This window comes from Passer domesticus, chromosome 31 (assembly GCF_036417665.1).
Source record: "Passer domesticus isolate bPasDom1 chromosome 31, bPasDom1.hap1, whole genome shotgun sequence".
NCBI classification, from domain to species: Eukaryota; Metazoa; Chordata; class Aves; order Passeriformes; family Passeridae; genus Passer; species Passer domesticus.
Window position 1 is genome coordinate 1746862 of NC_087504.1, and position 21940 is coordinate 1768801.

At 67.2% G+C, this 21940-nt stretch overlaps 2 protein-coding genes across 2 annotated transcripts; both read right to left on the reverse strand.

Annotated features, from left to right (window-relative positions):
* Positions 1-4725: 4725 nt before the first annotated feature.
* DTX3 (deltex E3 ubiquitin ligase 3) lies at positions 4726-11784 on the reverse strand. The gene is made up of 5 exons (XM_064401052.1): positions 11685-11784; positions 10938-10997; positions 7448-8100; positions 5572-5789; positions 4726-5278 (listed from the first exon to the last, which is right to left on the reverse strand). Exons 2-5 carry the CDS (start codon positions 10948-10950, stop codon positions 5203-5205), a joined length of 960 nt encoding a protein of 319 aa, XP_064257122.1. The 5' UTR covers positions 10951-10997; positions 11685-11784; the 3' UTR covers positions 4726-5202.
* A 697-nt stretch (positions 11785-12481) lies between these two features.
* PIP4K2C (phosphatidylinositol-5-phosphate 4-kinase type 2 gamma) lies at positions 12482-20638 on the reverse strand. The gene is given in 12 exon segments (XM_064401050.1): positions 12482-13085; positions 13937-14040; positions 14149-14233; positions 14235-14396; positions 14687-14800; positions 15033-15071; positions 15586-15732; positions 17707-17815; positions 17817-17848; positions 18881-18977; positions 19570-19667; positions 20408-20638. Coding segments are annotated over 12 exon segments (1242 nt in total). The 5' UTR covers positions 20582-20638; the 3' UTR covers positions 12482-13004.
* Between the last annotated feature and the right edge of the window lie 1302 nt (positions 20639-21940).

Genomic DNA, 21940 nt, shown 5'->3' on the forward strand with positions numbered 1-21940 from the left:
CCTGAACCCTTCTTCAGATCCCAGAGGACTCCTGGGAGCAGGGATCAGGGAATTCTCCCTGGCTCTGCCTCTTCTTGGCTTGGGAGGGCTCTGCTTGCTCCTCATCCCTCACTGAGTGAGCTGCTCTGCTCCTGGATTTCTTCTCCAGTCTCGGGGTTGCTCCAGGCTGCTCCTCTGGCCCAGCTGCCCGTGGCGTGGCCGCGGTGCCCGGGCTCTGCTCTTCTCCCCTCTCGGGTTTTGTGTTGCTGAAATGGTTCCCGAGGTGTTAAAGAGGTTTTTTTTCCCAGCCCTGTGACTGAAGGAGAAGCTGAGATCCCTCGGCTCTGCTTTTCAGGGTTGTTTGTTTTCTCTTATTTATTTCATTGTTTTCCTGGCCCGCTGAGCTCTGTCCAGCAGGTCAGTTTGTGGCACACTGCCCACCTTTGGGGTGGTGTTTTCTTTTTATACTAAAAACAACATGTACTTTATTTACAATAATTTTCCAGTACCTCTCACCTATGCTGGACAGTTTGTCTCTAAACCAATCCCAAGTGTCACCATCACAGCAGAATACGGAGGCCAAGAAAAAGGAGAAAAAGGGCAGAACACACTCAAAGTCCTCAATCTTGCCTCTTGAACCCCCATTCTAAAACCCCAAAATTCTACTTTTTCACCCCGTGACAGATTAACCATCACCCAACTCAAACTCTCGTGGTTGTACATCTTCACACAAAGCTGGTAATTCTTTCCATGGGGTAAAATCGAAGGCAGGGGTTTTTGACTCTGTGCCAGGGTCTCTGAGCCCCCTGCCAGGGTCTTGAGCCCTCCAGGGCCCAGCACACCACAGGGAGTCGCTGACAAAGCATTTTCCCTCATATTTTATTCCTTTATCACTGCAGTTCTTCAGGGCTGAACTTCCAAACCTCTGGAGCAGAGAGTTTCCCAAATCCTGGCCCGTTTTCTCCCACATTCCACACTGCCACGGCTCCCCACCCTTGGGCCTCCCTGGGAATCTCCTCCTCGGCCCCCGGCACGGTGTGAGCTGGCAGAAGCAGAAACAGGAGCAGGATTTCCCTGACACCCAAAGGGAATTCTGGGCTCTCCAAAGCTGCTCTGACAGGCCTGAAGGAGGTGAAGGGGGTGAAAGGCAGGGGAGAATAATTCTCCTGTTTGTGCCCCTAAGATGGGCACAAATACCGAGGGATGCCCAAGGGCAGAGCAGGAGAGCAGCACTGAGCAGCCCTGGCAAGGCCTGGGTGTTCTCTTGGCATGAACTGAGAGCCCAGAGGCAGCAGCAGAGCCGCCCTGCTCCTGTCCCTGCTCTGACAGGGATCATGAGAACGTGGGGAGCTCCAGGGCAGCACCCCGTGAGCACAGCCAGCCCTGGGCCCCTGGGCTGCCAGGAAAATTCACCCACAAACACCAGAGGTTTGTCCCAAAAGGAGGCAGAGGGGTCTGTCTCCAATAAAGGGAGAGGCCATGGAGCATCCCTCTGGAATATCTCCAATTTTTGGAGGATGCAGCCTCCTTTTTATCTCAATTTCCCTCTCTTTTCCCCCATTTCTGAGGTACTTGAGAGGTTCAAACTCTCCAGAACACCTGATCCCAAAGATTCCCCTCTAATGTAGAACCCTCCCTTTTAATTTTTCATTCTTATGGAATTTAGAGGTTTTTCTTCCCCATTGTTTCTTTCATTTTTCAATGTATAATTTCATTTATCAGCCAACCTAAAGTTTATTTGTAAAAGCAGATATCATTATTCCATTAATCAACCAGTGGAATCCTTCCCATTGTTTCTTTTTTCTCCCAGTGCTGGTTTTATCCCCCAGCAGACCCAGAGCTGGTTTGGAAAGACAAATCCCTCATTCCTCCCAGGCCAAACACAAATCCTGGCTCGGGGCAGTCCCAGCCCCTCGTGCCCCCCTTGGGCCCCACTAAAGGCTGCTGTGCTTTAGGAATGGGGGTCCCCAGCTCAGAGACCCCAAACCAGAGGCACAAAAGGCAAAGATCCCGGGGGGACACGAGAACAATTTACTGGGAACAGCAAGGGGAGAGGAGAAGGAACAGGAACAGCCCCAGTGTTCATCACCAAAGGAATAATAAAATAAATTATCACACGGGCAAACACCCCTGACAATAACAAACCCCAGGCGGTTCCCTCATCGCGTTCACCCCACGGAAGGAGCCCCAGGGCCAGGATCCCTCCCCGGGCCCGGGCGGGGCTGAGGTGGGACCAGACCAGCCCCGCTCCCAGCCAAGCCCCTCCCGGAGGCTGCAAACCCCACCCGGGCCGGCAGGACCAGCACTGGTGGGTCCGTGACCCCCCGGTGAATCTGGGGGTCTGTGGGACGGGGGGGATCCACTGGAGGCTGGAGCAGGGCTCAGGGGCTCCAGGGCACCCCCAGCCCAGCCCAGCCCGGCCCAGCCCAGCTCAGCTCTGCTCAGCTCAGCCCAGCCCGGCCCAGCCCAGCCCGGCCCGGCCCAGCTCAGCTCTGCTCAGCCCAGCCCGGCCCAGCTCAGCCCAGCCCAGCCCAGCCCAGCCCAGCCCAGCCCAGCCCAGCCCAGCCCAGCCCAGCCCGGCCCAGCCCAGCCCAGCCCAGCTCGGCCCAGCCCAGCCCGGCCCAGCCCAGCCCGGCCCAGCCCAGCCCGGCCCAGCCCAGCCCAGCCCGGCCCGGCCCGGCCCAGCCCGGCCCAGCCCAGCCCAGCCCGGCCCAGCTCAGCCCAGCCCAGCCCAGCCCAGCCCAGCCCAGCCCAGCCCAGCCCAGCCCAGCCCAGCCCGGCCCAGCCCGGCCCAGCCCAGCTCCGCTCCAGCCGCGCTCCCTGCTGGGCTCTGCAGGAAATGCCCTGGGTGTTCCATCCCCTGCAGCCCCCCGTATCCCCTATAGCCCCCCATATACCCTATAGACCCCGTATCCCCTATAGCCACACCCATATCATCTATGACACCCCATATCCCCTACACCCCCCCATTCCCCTATAGTCCCCATCCCCTATAGCCCCCATCCCCCATAGCCCCCCAATCCCCTATAGCCCCCATCCCCTATAGCCCCCATCCCCCATAGCCCCCATCCCCCATAGTCCCCCCCATATCCCCTACACCCCCCATTGCCCTGTCCCTCTGCAGTCAGGTCCCGCCGGGCCGGGGCGGCTCCGGCTGCCTGAGCAGGGGAACAGCGACCCCATTGCAGGGAGGGTGGGGAGGGGGAGCTGGGAGCGCTCCTGGGGGAGGCCACGGGAGGGACCCTCCTGGGGGAAAGCGAGGGGATTGGGAACTCCATCTCCCCTCTGACCAGTGTCCATCTCCCCTCTGACCAGTGTCCATCTCCCCAGTGTCCATCTCCCCTCTGACCAGTGTCCCTCTCCCCAGTGTCCCTCTCCCCAGTGTCCCTCTCCCCAGTCCAGGGCCAGCCTCTGTCCAGTGGCCCCTGAGGGAGTGACCCTGGCAGGGCAGGGAAGGGACACGGAGTTCATTGGTCTGGATTGCTGGGAAACCTGGGGCACAACTGCCCAGCATCTGAACTGGGGACACTGGTCAGACTGGGAGATGGACACTGGTCAGACTGGGAGATGGGCACTGGGGAGATGGACACTGGTCAGACTGGGAGATGGACACTGGTCAGACTGGGAGATGGGCATTGGGGAGATGGACACTGGTCAGACTGGGAGATGGGCACTGGGGAGATGGACACTGGGGCTGGACTGGGGACATGGACACTGGGGAGATGGACACTGGTCAGACTGGGAGATGGATTCCAGGGTGGGCTGAGGTGGGCTCAAGATTTGCTGCACAGGACCCCGGTGCCCCCTGAGCTGGGCTGAGCCCCAGTGTGGGCAGGGGAGGGGGCCCTGCCCCTGTGCCAGGTGAGACCCCACCTGCAGAGCTGCCCCAGCCCCGGGCCCCGCACAGGGAGGATGAGGAGCTGCTGGAGAGAGCCCAGAGGAGGCCACGGAGCTGCTCAGGGCTGGAGCCCCACTGGAGCCAGGCTGGCAGAGCTGGGGGTGCTCACCCCACTGCAGGGAGAGCTCAGAGCCCCTGCAGGGCCTGAGGGGCTCCAGGAGAGCTGGAGAGGGGCTGGGGACAGGGATGGAGGGACAGGACACAGGGAATGGCTCCCAGGGCAGAGGGCAGGGCTGGGTGGGAGATTGGGCAGGAATTCCTCCCTGGAATGGATTTCCCAGAGCTGCCCCTGGATCCCTGGCAGTGCCCAGGCCAGGCTGGACAGGGCTGGGAGCAGCCTGGGGCAGTGGGAGGTGTCCCTGCCATGGCAGGGGTGGATTTTAGGGTCCCACCTAGCCCAGCTCACTCCAGGATTCTGCATTGTCCCAGCCCAAAATCCCCCTGACCTCGGGGCCCAGCCCAGCGCCCACACCCCAAAACCCCAAAGTTTCCATCCCCAGACCAGTGTCCCAGCCGGGTCTGTCATCCCAGTCCCCAGCCCAGAGCCCCCATCCCACATCCCCATCCCAGTGTCCCACCCCAAATCCCACCCACCCAGCCCCAATGTGCCCTCAGTCTGCCACATGCCCGTGTCCCCACCCCAGTGTCCCCACCCTGCTGTCCCACTGCAATGTCCCCGTGTCCATCCCACTGTCCTGACGCCCCATCCCCATGTCCCATCCCAACATCCCACGTCTCCTGTCCCCAGCCCTGTCCCCCCATCCAGAACAGCCCCCCCAGAGCTCGTGGTGCCCCCCCTCACTGCCCCAGAGCGGAGGGACCCCCCAGCCCCCCCTGGCACCCCTCAGTCCGTTGCATATTTTTATTGGATCAAAGTTACAGACCTGGGGGGGAAATAAAAAATAAATAACCCCCCCCGAGGGTGGGACCCCCCCGGGGCTTGGGGGGCAGGGGGCAGGGATCCCCCTGTCTGTCCCGGGGGTCAGGGGTATGTACAGGGGTCCGTCTGTCCGTGCTGGGGGGGCCGGGTGGCACCAGCCCCTCTGGGGGGGCCTGGCCCTCTCCTTGTGCCCCCCGCTGCCAGCCAGGGGGGCTGGGGGTGCCCCCTGCTCGGGGGTGCTCCTGTTGTACGGGGGGGCCCCCCCGCATGGGGGTGGGGGGTCCCTCTGCCCGGGGGGGGCTCCTCCTGCCCCGGGGGGGTCCCGGTGCACGGGGGGACCCCCAGCCTGGGGGTGCTGCTGTCTGGGGAGGTCCCGCTGCCCGGGGGGACCCTGGGGAGGTCCCGCTGCCCGGGGGGACCCTGGGGGGGTCCCCCTGCCCCCCGCTCAGTCCTCGGTGATGCCCTTGGCCCGCAGCTCCTCCTGCACCCGGGCGAGGTACGTGGGGTCGGGGTACCCGAACCTGGGGGCAGAGGGGGGGAGTCAGGCCGTGCCCCCTGCCCCGGTGCCCTCCCCGCAGCCATCCTCCCTCCCCCCACCCCCCAGGTGCCCCCCAGTGCCCCCCCAGGTTCCCCCTCCCCCACAGCTGGATGTGCTGCATGCCGTTCCCCAACGCCCCAGGTGCCCTCCCAGGTGTCCCCCCATGCCCATCAGCCCCCCAGGTGCCCACCCCACCCAGCTGGCTCGGCCAGGCTCGCGGTGGGCGTTGTCCCCCCACCCCCCAGGTGCCCCCGGTGCCCCCCGTGCCCCCCGCACAGCTGGGGCCCGCCGGTGCAGTTGGTCTTGTGGTGGATGTCGTTCCAGGTGATGACGTTGGCACGGCCGGTGGTCAGCGAGGTGCCCACGGTGAAGGTGAGGCGCTGGGCGAAGGCCTTGCGGAACAGCCCCAGCACCTTGTTGCCCTCGGGGCAGTCGGGCAGGTACGCCACGCGCGTGGTGCCCGGGTAGCGCACGCCCGGGTTCGGGTGCTCCACCTGCGGGGACACGGACACGTGAGGGACAGGGGAGGGGACAGGGGAGGGACAGGGACACGGGAGGGGACAGGGGCACAGGGGAGGGGACAGGGACAGGGCACAGGGCACAGGTATCAGTGCCCTTGTGGTGCCAGGGTACCACAGCCCTGCACAGAGTGGGGGACAGGTGAGGGGGGCACAGGTGTGGGAACACCCTGGGTTTGGGCGTTCCACCTGCACAGGGTAGGGGACAGAGTCCAGGGGGGCACAGGTGTCAGTGCCCTCGTGCCCAGGGTACTGCACCCCGGGTTCGGGGGCTCCACCTGCGCAGGGTGGGGGACAGGTGAGGGGGCACAAGTGTCACACACCGGGTTTGGGTTCCAGCCGTGGGGGGGTCACAGGTAAGGGGGCAGTGAGGGGGGCACAGATAAGGTGGGCACAAACAGGGTCACAGGTAAGGGGGCAGTGATGGGGGCACAGGGAAGGGGGCAGTGACAGGGTCACAGATGCCAGGCTCTGTCTGCTCCTGGGGGGCTGCAGCCCCAGGTTCAGGTACAGGGGGCACAGGGGTGGGGGAGGATGATGGGCAGCACACAGGACAGGTGCCCGTGTGGTGCCCAGGTGCTGCACCCATGGGGGGCGGAGGGGACACACAGAAGGTAAGGACAGGGGGACGGGACAGGAGGACAGGGGGACAGGAGGGCAGTGGGGCAGGGGGCAGGGGGACATGGGGACAGGGGGACAGGAGGACAGAGGGACATGGGGACATGGGAAAGGGCTGGGGCTACTTCACCTGCCCGGGGGGTGAGGGGCAAGGGATGGGGGACAGGGGGGATGGGGGGATGGGGACCAGGGCTGGGGGCACCCAGCAGGGTTTGGGGTACCCAGGGACGTTGGGAGCACCCAGGGCTCTTAGGGACACTGGGGCATTTGGGGACACCGGGGTGTCAGCAACACCCAAAAGGATTTGGGAACATCCAGGGACACCTGCCAGGATGTGTGGGTGGCCCAGGGACGCTGGGGACACCCAGCAGGGTTTGGGGACACCCAGCAGGATGTGGGGACACCCAGGGACGCTGGGGACACCCAGCAGGGTTTGGGGACACCCAGCAGGATGTGGGGACACCCAGGGATGCTGGGGACACCCAGCAGGGTTTGGGGACACCCAGCAGGATGTGGGGACACCCAGCAGGGTTTGGGGACACCCAGGGACACTGGGGACAACCAGGGACACTGGGGACACCCAGCAGGATTTGGGGACACCCAGGGATGCTGAGCACACCCAGCATGATTTGGGGACACCCAGCAGGGTCTGGGGACACCCAGCAGGGTTTGGGGACAGCCAGGGACGCTGGGGACACCCAGCAGGATTTGGGGACACCCAGCAGGATGTGGGGACACCCAGCATGATTTGGGGACACCCAGCAGGGTCTGGGGACACCCAGCAGGGTTTGGGGACACCCAGGGACATTGAGGACACCCAGGAATGCTGGGGACACCCAGGGACGCTGAGCACACCCAGCAGGATTTGGGGACAGCGAGGGGCACTGTGGGCACAGAGCTGAGCCTGGGGCACTGGGGGCACCCGCGGGGGCGCTGGGGGCTCAGGGCTGGGCCAGCTCCCCCCACCCCACACCACTGGGGATCGCCCAGCCCCTCCCTGGCCGTGTCGCACTCACCCCCTGCACGCCGGGCGGGAAGACGTACTGGATGATGATGGTGCCGAAGGCCTCGTAGCCGGGCAGGGGCAGCGCGGCGTCGCGGGTGACCAGCATGCGCCCGTCGGGGGGCTGGTTGCCCACCAGCTGCCCGTAGAAGCGGCCGCAGACGGGGCAGGCGGAGCGCACCTGCAGCGCCCGGGCGATGCACTCCCCGCAGAACGAGTGCCGGCAGCGCTCCAGCGTGCGCGGCCCGCGCATCTCGCCCAGGCAGATCGGGCACTGCCGCTCCGGCTCCTCGTCCCGCGCCGGGCCCGCGCCGGGAGAGCCCGCGGCGCCCGCGGGGGGCTCCGGCCGGGCCCCCAGCACCTCCCCGTGCCGCTGGCTGCGCTTCTTCAGCTCCTTCTCGGTCTCCTTGAGCAGCGCCTTGAGCGCCTTGCGGGCCGGGCAGAGCCCCGCGCCGCCGGCGGGGCCCGGGGGGGTCGCGCAGAGCTGCAGCACGTACAGCTCGGGGGTCTCGCCGTCCACCAGGATCCGCACCCGCGCCTCCTGCGCCAGCAGCGCCAGGCGCGCCGCGCGCTCCCGCGTCACGAACTCCCACACGCGCTTGGGCACCGTCACACGGCTCTTGGCGGGGCCCCCGCAGCCCGACATCCTCGAGAGCACGAACGACACTGCGGGACACGCCGGGCCTCGGCACGGGAACGGGAACGGGAACGGGAACGGGAACGGGAACGGGCACCGGGCAGGCGGGGCTGGGAACGGGCACTGGGAATGGGCACCGGGAACGGGCAGCGGGGATGGGAATGGGAACGGGAACGGGCACCGGGCAGGCGGGGCTGGGAACGGGCACCGGGCAGCGGGGATGGGAACGGGGATGGGAATGGGAACGGGAACGGGCACCGGGCAGTGGGAACAGGCACCGGGCAGCGGGGATGGGAACGGGGATGGGAATGGGAACGGGAACGGGCACCGGGCAGTGGGAACAGGCACCGGGCAGGCGGGGCTGGGAACGGGCACCGGGCAGCGGGGATGGGAACAGGCACCGGGCACAGGGCACTGGGCAGCGGGAACCAGGAACAGGCACTGGGAACAGGCACCAGAAACGGGCACCAGGCACCTGGGGATGGGAACAGGCACCGGGAACGGGCACCAGGCAGGGGAGATGGGAACGGGCACCAGGCACCGGGAACGGGCACCTGGGGAGAGGAATGGGCACCTGGGGAGAGGAATGAGCAGCGGGCACCGGGAACGGGCACCGGGCAGTGGGGCTGGGAACGGGCACCAGGCACCAGGAAGGGGCAGCGGGAACCAGGAACGGGCACAGGCACCGGGCAGCGGGGATGGACACGGGGCAGTGGGGCTGGGAACGGGCACCAGGAACGGGCACCGGGCAGTGGGAATGGGCACAGGGCACCGGGAATGGGCACCAGGCACTTGGGGACAGGAACGGGCACCGGGCAGGCGGGGCTGGGAATGAGCACAGGGCACCCGGGAGGGGCCACCGGCACCCTGAAACACCTGGGAGCGGGCACGGGCACCCCAAAACGGCCATGGACACCCCGAAACACCCACGGGCACCCCGAAACAGCCGGGAGTGGACACGGACACCCTGAAACACCCATGGACACCCTAAAACATCCAGGACTGAGCACGGGCACCCCAAAACATCCGGGGCTGGGCATGGACACCCCAAAACTGCTATGGACACCCCAAAAAGATCAGGGGCGGGGCACGGACCCCAAAACACCCATGGGGACCCCAAAACAGCCGGGGCTGGGCACAGACACCCCAAAACACCCATGGGGACCCCAGAACATCCGTGACTGAGCACAGACATCCCAAAACACCCACGGGCACCCCAAAGCAGCCGGGGCTGGGCACGTCCCCAGGGACAGGACCCTGCTGGCACTGTCACCCCACTCCTGCTGGGCCCCCCGCACCCCGACATCCTCGAGAGCACCAAGGACACTGCGGGGACACCCCGAAACTGCCGGGCTGGGCACGGGCACCCCAAACCCAGGGACTGGGCACAGAGCCCCCAAACAGCCAGGGGCACCCCAAAACCACCAGGGGATGGAGATTGACCCCCCAAAACCTCCTGAGCCCGGACCCCGGTGCCACCATCACCTGGTGGGCCCTGCACCCCAACATCCGTGACAGCAGAGTGACACCGGGCACCCCAAAACTGCCAGGGAACTGGGACCCCCAAAACCCCAGGGAATGGGCATGGGACCCCCAAAACTGCCAGGGACTGGACCCCCACGGGCACCACCACCTGGTGGCCCCCTCACACCCCGACATCTTTGACAGGACAAACTTGGTGGGGGCACCCCAAAACCATCAAGGGCTGGCCATGGGACCCTCTGAACCCCAAAGTCTGGGTGTGGGATCTGCAAAGCCTGAGACTGGGCATGGAGCCCCCAAAACCTCACAGAACCTGGGCATGGACCCCCAAAATCATCTGAGACTGGATATGGACCCCAAAAACTGCCAGAGACTGAGCACAGGACCCCAAAACTTCTGACACTGGGCATGGAGCCCCCAAAACCTCACAGAACCTGGGCATGGACCCCTAAAACCATCTGAGATTGGATATGGACCATTCCAAACCCCTCTGAGACTGGGCATGGACCCCCAAAATCCTCTCAGAACCTGGGCATGAACCCCCCAAAAACCTCTCACAGCCCGGGTATGGACTCCCCAAAATCCTCTGAGACTGGACATGGACCCCAAAAACTGCCAGAGACTGAGCATGGACCCCAAAAACCCCTCAGAGCCTGGGCATGGACCCCCAAACTTCTGGGACTGGGCATGGACCACCCCAAACCTCTCAGAGCCTGGGCATGGACCCCCAAAATCCCCTGGCACTGGGCATGGAGACCCCAAGGCCCCAGAGCCTGGGGACCGTGGGTCACCCCAAAACCCAGCCAGATCTGCCCATGGCCCCCCCAAAACCGCCGAGTCTGGGCACTGAGGGACCCCCCCAGGGGGTTCCACAGTGCCCCCCAAACCCTGGGGGGACCCCTGGTTCACCACCCAAGGGTTAAACCTGTCCTGTCCCCAAATCCGGGACACCCGGGGGGGTCACCAGGCTGTGACCCTGGGGGGACCTGAGGGGGGGACCCCAAAAACCCTGGGGGGTGCCCGGTGGGGTCCCAAAAACCGGGGGGTGCTCAAGGGGGCCCCAAAAACCGGGGGGAGCCCGAGGGTGTCCCCAAAATTGGGGGGGTACACACGGGGGGTCACCAGAACTCGGGGGTGCTCGAGGGGGGTCCTCAAAACCCCGGGGGTAGCCGAGGGGGTCTCCAGAACTCGGGAGGTGCAAAGGGGTTCCCCAAAAGCCGGGGGGTGCCCGAGGGGGGTCCCCAGAACCTGGGGGTGCTCCATGGCCGGGGGGTCCCACCGCCCGGGGTGAGGGTCCTAAGGGGGTCCCCAAAGCCAGGCCCGTGCACGAGGGGGGTCCCAGCCCCGGGGGGTCCCCAGGGCGGGGTGTCCCCCCCACACCCACCTGGTGAGCCCATGGGGGACAGGAGCGGAGCGCAGGATCAGCAGAGCCACGAGCCCGGGGCTGGGGGGACACGGGGGGGTTACAGACAGCCCCACCACCCCAAAACCAATTTGGGGGCTCCCCAACCCCCCCGGATCCCCCCCCCCGCCCAGGTGACCCTGCAATAACAACAGCAGCGTCACCCCCGCGTGTCCCCGGGGGACCCCCGAGACCCCACAGCCCTGCTGGGGGGGGGGGCAGCTCCTGGGGACCCCCCAGACCCATCCAGCCCCCGGAGCGGCGGGGAGGGCCCCGCAGATTGGGGGGCTGAACCTCCCGGTGCCCCCCCGGTGTCCCCCATCCCCCCCAGGGGCTCCGGGGGGGGGGCAGGGCGGGGGATGGGGCCCGGAATTTGGGGTGGGGGGACAGGCCCGGGGAGCTGGGGGGTCCTGGGGAGGCCCGGGGTGGGCAGGACAGGCCCGGGGGGGTCGCGGTGAGGCCCGGGGGGGGTCCCGGCGGTGACAGCACAGGCCGGGGGGGGTCCCGGTGACGCTCGGGGCGGGGACAGGACAGGCCCGGGGAGGGGCCCGGGGGTCCCGGTGAGGCCCGAGCGGCCCGGGCAGGCCCGGGGAGGGGCCCGGGGTGGCCGCGGCGCGGGCAGCAGCAGGCCCGGGGCGGGGGCCGCGGGCAGAGCGGGCCGGGGGGGGGCCGGGGCGGGGCCGGGGCGGGGCCGGGGGTCGCGGGGGGTCGCGGGGGTCCCGCACCCACCGGGCCCGGGCGGGCGCAGCATCGCGGGCGCGGCCGGCGGCGGGGGGCGCCCTGCGCCTCGGCCTCACGTGACCGCGCGGGGCGGGGCCGCCATGGCAACGGGGGGAGGGGCGGGGCCATGGCAACGGCGCGCGGGGCCGGCGGGGAGGGCGTCGCCATGGCAACGCGCAGGGGGCGGGGCTCTGAGCCGGCGGGGGCGGGGCCTGGGCGGGGCCGGGAATTCGGGGTCCCTGCTCAGTCTCTGGCACTTTTTGGGGTCCACATCCTGTCTCAGAGGGGTTTGGGGGTCCCTGCCCAGTCTCAGAGGGGTCTGGGGGGGGTCCATGCCCAGTCTAATGGGATTTTGGGGGTCCATGCCCAGTCTCAGAGGAGTTTGGGGGTCCATGCCCAGGCTCTGAGAGGTTTTGGGGGGGGGGGGGGTCCATGCCCAGTCTCACACGGGTTTGGGGGTCCCTGCCCAGTCTCACAGAATTTTGGGGGTCCATGCCCAGTGTCAGAGGAGTTTGGGGGATCCATGCCCAGTCTCACACGGGTTTGGGGGTCCACGCCTGGTCTCAGATGGGTTTGGGGGTCCCTGCCCATTCTCACAGAATTTTGGGGGTCTATGCCCAGTCTCAGAGGGGTTTGGGGGTCCATGCCTGGGCTCTGAGAGGTTTTGGGGGGGGTCCATGCCCAGTCTCACACGGGTTTGGGGGTCCCTGCCCAGCGTCAGAGGATTTTGGGGGTCCCTGCCCAGCCTCTCACGCCTGGCAATGGGGGACCCGGGGTTTGGGGGGCACTCAGGGCACTCACTCGGGGCAAGTTCAATAATTTATTTCTCGGTCCAGAGCGGGGCAAGGAGCCCCATAACTGGGGTGGGGGGGACACAACACACGACACCCCCCAAAGTGAGGACGGGGGTGCCAGCCCGGCAGGCCCCGCCCCCCCGGGGGACCCCCGGGAGCTGCAGTAAAGGGGGGAGCTCTGGAGCCCCCCAGGTCCCACAGGGAGGGGGGCAGGGGGTGCCCCCCAGCCTCATTTGGAACAGGGGTGGACTGGGGGGGCCCCTTTCACCCCTCCCCCCCGAAGCAAGTAGTGTTTGACCCCCTCCCAGCTTTGGGGGGGCAGAAGGGTCCCCTTGTGCTGGGGGGGCACCCCAGACCCCCCCATGCTGGGGCTGGAGCCCCCCCGGACCCCCCTGACATAAAGTTAAGGCACTTGAGGAGTGAAACCGCACTGGGGGGGGGTCAGCACAGCCCGGGGGGGGTTGGTCCCGCTGTGGGGGGGGTCAGCACTCCCCGAGGGGGGGTTTGGTCCCGGGGGGGGCCGGCTGAGCCCCCCTCAGGCGAAGATGTTGGTGATGAAGTCCAGGAAGCGCTTGGCGTACTGCTCGGGGTGCACCGTGGAGATCTCGGCTCCAGCCTGGGGGGCACCGGCTCAGAGCCCCCCCGGGAACGACCCCCCAGCCCCCCCGAACAGCCCTGGGAACCGGCCCCTCCCCCAGCCCACAGGAGCCAACCCCTGCCTGGGCACCTGACACCCCCTGTGCCCCCCAGACCCTGCCAGGGGCTTGACCCCCCCCAAATCCTCCTTGGAAGGCTTGGCCCAGGTGCCCCTAACCCCTCCCTGTGCCCAGCACTCCATAAACCCCCCCAAAACACCAAGGGGGAGGCAGCCCTGCCACCCCCAGCTGGGAAATGCCACCCCCCCAGTAGGGAAATGTCTCCCCCCCAGTTTGGGGTGCCCTCCCCAGTTTGGGGTGCCACCTCCCAGTTCAGAAGTCCCCCCCCACCCAGTTTGGGGTGCCCTCCTCAGTTCAGGGTGCCCTCCCCAAGTTGGGAAATGCCCTCTCCCCAGTTTGGGGTGCCCCCCAAGTTGGGAAATCCCTTCCCCCCTAGTTCAGGGTGCCCTCCCCAGTCCTGGGTGCCCCCTCCACACTTGGGAAATGCAACCCCCCCCCAGTTTGGGGTGCCTTGCCCAGTTTGGGGTGCCCTCCCCCAGTTCAGAGTGCCCTTCCCAGTCCGGGGTGGCCCCCCAGTCAGGAAATGCCCCAACAGTGCAGGGTGCCCCCCCAGCCCGTGCCCCTCACCCCGTGCCCCCCAGTTTGGGGTGCCCCCAGCCTGTGCCCTCACCCCATGCCCCCCAGCCAGTGCCCTCACCCCGTGTTTGACGGTCGGGGTGCCCCTCACCCCATGCCCCCAGTTTGGGGTGCCCCCAGCCCGTGCCCTCACCCCATGCCCCCAGTTTGGGGTGCCCCCAGCCCGTGCCCTCACCCCGTGTTTGACGGTCTTGGCCGCGTGCGCCGCCTTCTTGCGGGCGTCGTACTGGGTGAGGACATCGATCAGCCCCATGAAATAAACCTCGCGCCGGGGGGCTCCTGGGGGGCACGGCCGGGGGGGGGTCAGCGCTCCCCGCACCCCCAAACCCCCCCGGGACCCCCCGGGACCCCCCAGCCCCCCCCGGGACCCCCCAGCCCCGCGCTCACCCTCGGCCCCGCGCAGGGCGTACACGTCCACGCAGGGGTCGAACTCGCCGGGCCCCAGGGGCCGGTAGGAGTTGAGGAGCCCCCCCCAGACCCTCCGGGGAGGTGCCATAGGGGCCCCCCAGCCCCCCATCATCGCCCCCGCCGAGCTCCTCTTCCTCCAGCTCCTCCTCCTCCTCCTGCTCGCCCCGCTCCACCTCGTGGATGCCCAGCAGCAGGCTGTAGTCCATCAGCTTCTGCTGCACCAGGAACTGGGGGGACACGGTGGGAGTTGGGGGTCACCCCAAAACCCTCGGGGGCTGCACCCCCAAAACCCCCAGAGCCTGGGCACTGTGACCCCCACAGCCCAAAAACCCCCAACCCTCAGAGCTGAGGGGACAAGCAAGGGGTCATTAGGGGTGGGGGACACTCTCATGGTCACAGGGAGACCCCCCCAAACCCTCAGAGCCCGGGCACTGGCAGGCCAAACAAAGGGTCACTCGGGGTGGGGAGAGCCCCCCCAATCCCCTCAGAGCCCCCGGGGGTGCAGCCCCCTCCCCACCTCCACGTCCCTCTTGAGCTTGTCCATGAAGTCGCGCTGCTGCTCCTCCTCCACGAACACCTTCTCGTTCTTGTTGAGGAAATCCACGTCCTTCAGGGTGGGCAGCTCCTTGCCCTGGGGGGGGACGGGGGGAGCCCCCCCGGACACCCCTGAGCTGGAGGGGGCACCCCAGGGCTGCAGGACCCCCCAGGCTGTGCCTCGGGGGGTCACGGGCCAGCCCCTCCCCAGGAAAGCTTTGTGTGGGGAGGGGGCGGGCAGTGAGCTGTCATTACTGGGGAGGGGGAAACTGAGGCATGGAGACCCCCCCTCCAAAATCTGGGGGGTTCACATCATTGTCCTGCAGTACCTTCTCCTTGTCACTGGCCTCTCGGTCCACGAGGGAGCCCTGGAGAGAACAGAGGGGACAGGAGGGGTTTGGGGGAGAGGATGCCCCACAGCAGGAGCCAGAGGGGCTCGGGGTGTCCCCAAAACCCAACACAGAGGGGACAGGAGGGGTTTGGGGGAGGCTGCCCCAAGCAGGAGCCAGAGGGGGCTCGGGGACACCCCAATACAAAGGGGACAGGAGGGGTTTGGGGGAGGCTGCCCCAAATCAGGAGCCAGAGGGGTCCGGGGTGTCCCCAAAACCCAATAGAGAGGGGACAGGAGGGGTTTGGGGGGAGTCTACCCCAAGCAGGAGCCAGAGGGGCTCGGGGACACCCCAATACAAAGGGGACAGGAGGGTTTTTGGGGGCAGGCTGCCCCACAGCAGCACCCAGAGGGCTTGGGACACCCCAATACAGAGGGGACAGGAGGGGGTTTTGGGGGGAGGCAGGGACACCCCAATACAGAAGGGACAGGAGGGTTTTTGGGGCAGAGTGCGCCACAGCCGGAGCCAAAGGGGCTTGGGGGCACCCCGATACCTTGAGGTCGTACTTCCTGTGCACGGGCAGGCGGTGGCTGAACAGGTTCCTCATGACCAGCAGGTACGTGTCCTCGCTGTCCACGCTCACCCGGTACATGCCCAGGAACCGCGGCAGCAGCGTCTGCCCGTGGCACTGCACCACGTACTGGGACAGGGACACGGCGTGGGGACAGGGACAGGGGACAGGGACACGGCATGGGGACAGGGACAGGGGACAGGGACACGGCATGGGGACAGGGACAGGGGACACGGCATGGGGACAGGGACAGGGGACAGGGACACGGCGTGGGGACAGGGACAGGGGACAGGGACACGGCATGGGGACAGGGACAGGGGACACGGCATGGGGACAGGGACAGGGGACAGGGACACGGCGTGGGGACAGGGACAGGGGACAGGGACACGGCATGGGGACAGGGACAGGGACACGGCGTGGGGACAGGGACAGGGGACAGGGACACGGCGTGGGGACAGGGACACGGGGACAGGGACACGGGGACAGGGACAGGGGACACGGCATGGGGACAGGGGACAGGGACACGGGGACAGGGACAGGGGACAGGGACACGGCGTGGGGACAGGGACACGGGGACAGGGACACGGGGACAGGGACAGGGGACACGGCATGGGGACAGGGGACAGGGACACGGGGACAGGGACAGGGGACAGGGACACGGCGTGGGGACAGGGACACGGGGACAGGGACACGGGGACAGGGACAGGGGACACGGCATGGGGACAGGGACACGGGGACAGGGACAGGGACACGGGGACAGGGACACGGCGTGGGGACAGGGACAGGGGACACGGCATGGGGACAGGGGACAGGGACACGGGGACAGGGACAGGGACACGGGGACAGGGACACAGGGACAGGGACACGGGGACAGGGACACGGCATGGGGACAGGGACACGGGGACAGGGACACGGGGACAGGGACAGGGGACACGGCATGGGGACAGGGACACGGGGACAGGGACAGGGACACGGGGACAGGGACACGGCGTGGGGACAGGGGACAGGGACAGGGACACAGGGACAGGGGACAGGGACAGGGACACGGGGACAGGGACACGGCGTGGGGACAGGGACACGGGGACAGGGACAGGGACACCGGGGACAGGGGGACATGGGCACCCAGGGACAGGGGACACGGGCATGGGGACAGGGACACAGTGTGGGGACAGGCACACGGGCACACCCAGGGACAGGGACACAGGGACAGGGACACGGGGACAGGGACACGGGGACAGGGACACGGGGACAGGGACACGGCGTGGGGACGGGGACAGGGACAGGGACAGGGACACGGGGACAGGGACACCGGGGACAGGGGGACATGGGCACCCAGGGACAGGGGACACGGGCATGGGGACAGGGACACAGTGTGGGGACAGGGACACGGGTGTGGGGACAGGGGCACTGGGGACAGGGGACACGGGCATGGGGACACGGGCATGGGTACAGGGGACATGGGCACGGGGACAGGGGACACGGGCACAGGGGACACGGGCACGGGGACACGGGCATGGGGACAGGGGCGTGGGGACAGGGGACATGGGTATGGGGACGTGGGGACACGGGCACGGGGACAGGGGACACGGAACATGGGCGTGGGGACAGGGGACACGGGCATGGGGACAGGGGGACATGGGCACCAGGGACAGGGGGACATGGGCACGGGGACAGGGGACACGGGCACAGGGGACACGGGCACGGGGACACGGGCGTGGGGACAGGGGACATGGGCATGGGGACGTGGGGACACGGGCATGGGGACAGGGGACCCGGGCACTGGGACACGGGACACGGGCACTGGGACAGGGGGATATGGGCACCGGGACAGGGGACATGGGCACTGGGACAGGGGGACATGGACACTCAGGGACAGCGTGACATGGCCATCCCTGGGGACAGCGTGACATGGGCACCTGGGGACAGGGGACACTGCCACCAGGGGACAGTGTGACAGGGGCACCAGGGGACAGGGGGACACGGGCACCTGGGGACACAGCCACCCTCAGGGACACCGGGGACACCCCCGGGCACACTGGTGACACCCCTGGGTACACAGGTGACACCCAGGGCACAGGTGACACCCAGGTGTCCCGGCCGTACCTGGTGGTAGTGGCACAGCAGCCCGTGCACGTCGGCCACGTCCTCGCTGGAGAGCTCCTTCAGCACCAGCGTGCGGTCAGCGGAGAGCAGCCAGCGGCGGGCACTGCCCGCCCAGCGCGGGGGGGCTGCGCGCCAGGGACACCTGGGACAGTGACAGCGACACCTGGGACACAGCCAGGGACCTGGGACACAGCCAGGGACACCTGGGACAGTGACAGGGACATGGTGACACACACACAGGGACACTGGGACAGCGACAGGGACACCTGGGACACAGCCAGGGACACCTGGGACACGGGGACACACACACAGGGACACCTGGGACAGTGACAGGGACACCTGGGACACAGCCAGGGACACCTGGGACACGGGGACACACACACAGGGACACCTGGGACAGCGACAGGGACACCTGGGACACAGCCAGGGACACCTGGGACAGTGACAGGGACACCTGGGACACAGCCAGGGACACAGCCAGGGACACCTGGGACACGGTGACACACACACAGGGACACTGGGACACAGCCAGGGACACCTGGGACAGTGACAGGGACACCTGGGACATGGGGACACCGACAGGGACACCGGTGACACAACCACCCCCAGGGACACCTGGGACACAGCTGGGGACACCAGTGACAGACAGCCAGGGACACAGCCAGGGACACTGGTGACACACAGACAGGGACACCAGTGACACAGGCACCCCACACCAGGGACACCGGGGAGCACACGGCCAGGGCACGCATGTGACACAGCCAGGGACAGAGGTGACACAGCTGACACTGGGCACACAGGAGACACAGGTGACACAGCCATCCCACCCCAGGGACCCTGTGGGGCACACGGATGGGGGACACCGGGCACAGCTGGGCACACAGGTGACACAGCCACCCAGGGACACAGGGGACACAGCCACCCCACGCCAGGGACCCTGGGGACACGGGGCAAGGCCAGGGGACACTGGTGGCACATCCACCCAGGCACACAGGTGACACAGGTGGCCTGGAGCCCCACGCCAGGGACCCTGGGGACATGGGGCCGGGGTCACAGGTGACACAGCCACCCCTGGGCACACAGGAGACACCGGTGACACAGCCAGGGACACAGGTGACACAGCCACCCCGTGCCAGGGACGCTGGGGACACGGGGCAGGACAGTGCCAGCCCACCTGGTAGTCCTGGTCGTCGACGCCGAAGCGCTCGCGCAGGTTGCGGAACACCTGGGGACAGTACTCCTTGAACTTGAAGTGGCTGGGCAGGTGCTCCCTGCGGGGGGCTCGTGTCAGTTTGGGGTCCCTGGGACACTCACCTGTTGAACAGGTATCCCCCCTCCCCCTGTGGCACTCACCTGTAGAACAGGTATCCCCTGCCCCCTGTGCTCACCTGTAGAACAGGTATCCCCTGCCCCGTGCTCACCTGTTGAACAGGTATCCCCTGCCCACACTCACCTGTAGAACAGGTATCCCCTGCCCCCCGTGCTCACCTGTTGAACAGGTATCCCCTGCCCACACTCACCTGTTGAACAGGTATCCCCTGCCCCGTGCTCACCTGTTGAACAGGTATCCCCTCCCCACACTCACCTGTTCAACAGGTATCCCCTGCCCCCCGTGCTCACCTGTAGAACAGGTATCCCCTGCCCCCCGTGCTCACCTGTAGAACAGGTATCCCCTGCCCCGTGCTCACCTGTTGAACAGGTATCCCCTGCCCCCCACACTCACCTGTAGAACAGGTATCCCCTGCCCCCTGTGCTCACCTGTTGAACAGGTATCCCCTGCCCCCTGTGCTCACCTGTAGAACAGGTATCCCCTGCCCCCCGTGCTCACCTGTAGAACAGGTATCCCCTGCCCCCCGTGCTCACCTGTTGAACAGGTGATTGTTGACCTTGATCTTGGAGCTGGCTTTGAAGTCGTCGGGCAGCAGCATCACGGGCAGCGGCACCTGGCTCAGCTCGTTGATCTGGGGAGACCCCCGGGACCCCCAGCGTGGGGATGGGGCACGGGATGGGGGCAGTGGGGGTCCCGGGGGGGGTGGAGCCCAGGGGTGGGGACACGGGACGGGGACAAGGGACACTGCGGGATGGAGCCGAGGGATGGGGACATAGGATGGGGACACGGGATGGGGGCAGTGGGATGCCAGGGGATGGAGCCGAGGGACGGGGGGAACGGGGGACCCGGGGGATGGGGACATGGGATGGGAGCAATGGGGTCCCGGGAGAGGGAGCCGAGGGGTGGGGACACAGGATGGGGGCAATGGTGGTCCTGGGGGGACAAGGACACGGGATCCCGGGGGATGGAACCCAGGGGTGGGGACAAGGGATGGGGACACGGGATCCTGGGGGATGGAGCTGAGGGATGGGGGCAATGGGGACACTGCGGGATGGAGCCGAGGGATGGGGACATAGGATGGGGACAAGGGATGGGGACACGGGATCCTGGGGGATGGAGGCCAGGGACAGGGAGCAATGGCATCCCGGAGGATGGAACTGAGGGACAGGGACCCGGGACGGGGCAACGGGAATCCCGGGCAGGCGGGACGCGAGGGCTGCGGGGGAGATGCCGGTGCCCCGGCAGGGACACGGGGGCTGCGGGGGCACGCGCGGGGTCCCGGCGGGACGGGCACGGACATCCCGGGAGCGGGGATCCCGGGGGCCGCGGGTCCCGGGGGGCACACGGGGGCACCGGGGCAGAGCCGCTCACCTGGTGCGTGACGCCCCAGGCCAGCACGGCCAGCAGCGGGTCCGCCGCCCGCGGCAGCTTCACGCGCTGCGGCACGAAGCGCTTCTGCTTCTTCTTCGTGCGGGCGGCGCCGGGGCCGGGCCCGGGGCCGGGGCCGGGGCCGGGACAGGCACCCGCCGCCGTCGCCGCCGCCATGGCCGCCGCTTCCGGCGCTGCCACCGCCGCTTCCGGCGCCGCCGCCGCCGCTTCCGCCCGGCCCCGGCGCGGCGCCGGAACCCGGAAGTGGCGCCAGGAGCGGGGCGGGGCTGGCCCCGTGGGGCCGCGCGGCCGCTAGGGGGCGCCAGAGGCCACGGGCGGCGCGTGCAGGGGCGTGGGAAACCGATAGGGGGCGCCCGACAGCCCGGGGGGCACGTGACCGGGACACGTGACAGGTCCATGGGGACAGAGGGGACATCCCCATGGGGACATTGGGGGGGATCTCCATGGGGACAGTGGGGGAACTCCATGGGGACACTGGGTGGATCGCCATGGGGACACTGGGTGGATCGCCATGGGGACATTGGGGACATCCCCATGGGGACAGTGGGGACATCTCCATGGGGACAGAGGGGACATCCCCATGGGGACAGAGGGGACATCCCCATGGGGACAGTGGGGACATCTCCATGGGGACACATGGGGGATCTCCATGGGGACACTGGATGGATATCCATGGTGACATTGGGGACATCTCCATGGGGACAGTGGGGGGGATCTCCATGGGGACACTGGAGGCATCTCCATGGAGACACTCGGGGGATGTCCATGGGGACACTGGGTGTGTGTCCATGGGGACACTGGGTGGGTCTCCATGGGGACACTGAAGAGATCTCCATATGGACCCTGGGGGGATGCCCATGGGGACACTGGATGGGTCTCCATGGGGACAGTGAGGACATCTCCATGGGGACAATGAGAGGATCGCCATGGGGACACTGGATGGATCTGCATGGTGACATTGGGGACATCTCCATGGGGACACTGGGTGTGTGTCCATGGGGACACTGGGGGCTCTCCAGGGGACATTGGATGGGTGTCCATAGGGACACTGGGTGGGTCTCCATGGGGACAGTGGGTGGGTGTCCATGGGGACACTGGGGGATCTCCATGGGGACACTGAAGAGATCTCCATGTGGACCCTGGGGGGATGCCCATGGGAACCCTGGGTGCGTCTCCATGGGGACACAAGGAGATCTCCGTGGGGACACTGGGTAGGTGTCCATGGGGACACAGGATCGGTCTCCGTGGGGGCACTGGGTGGGTGTCCATGGGGACACTGGGGGGATCTCCGTGGGGACACCAGCTGCACATCCGTGGGGACACTGCGGGATCTCCATGGGGACACTGAGTGGTGTCCATGGGGACACCAGCTGGGTCTCCATCGTGACGCTATTTGCGCTATTTGAGTGCCCATGGGGATGCTGGGTGAGTGTCCATGGGACACTCGGTTGGTGTTCATGGTGACACTCGGTGCATCTGCATGGGACACTGTGGGGATCTCCTTGGGGACACTGG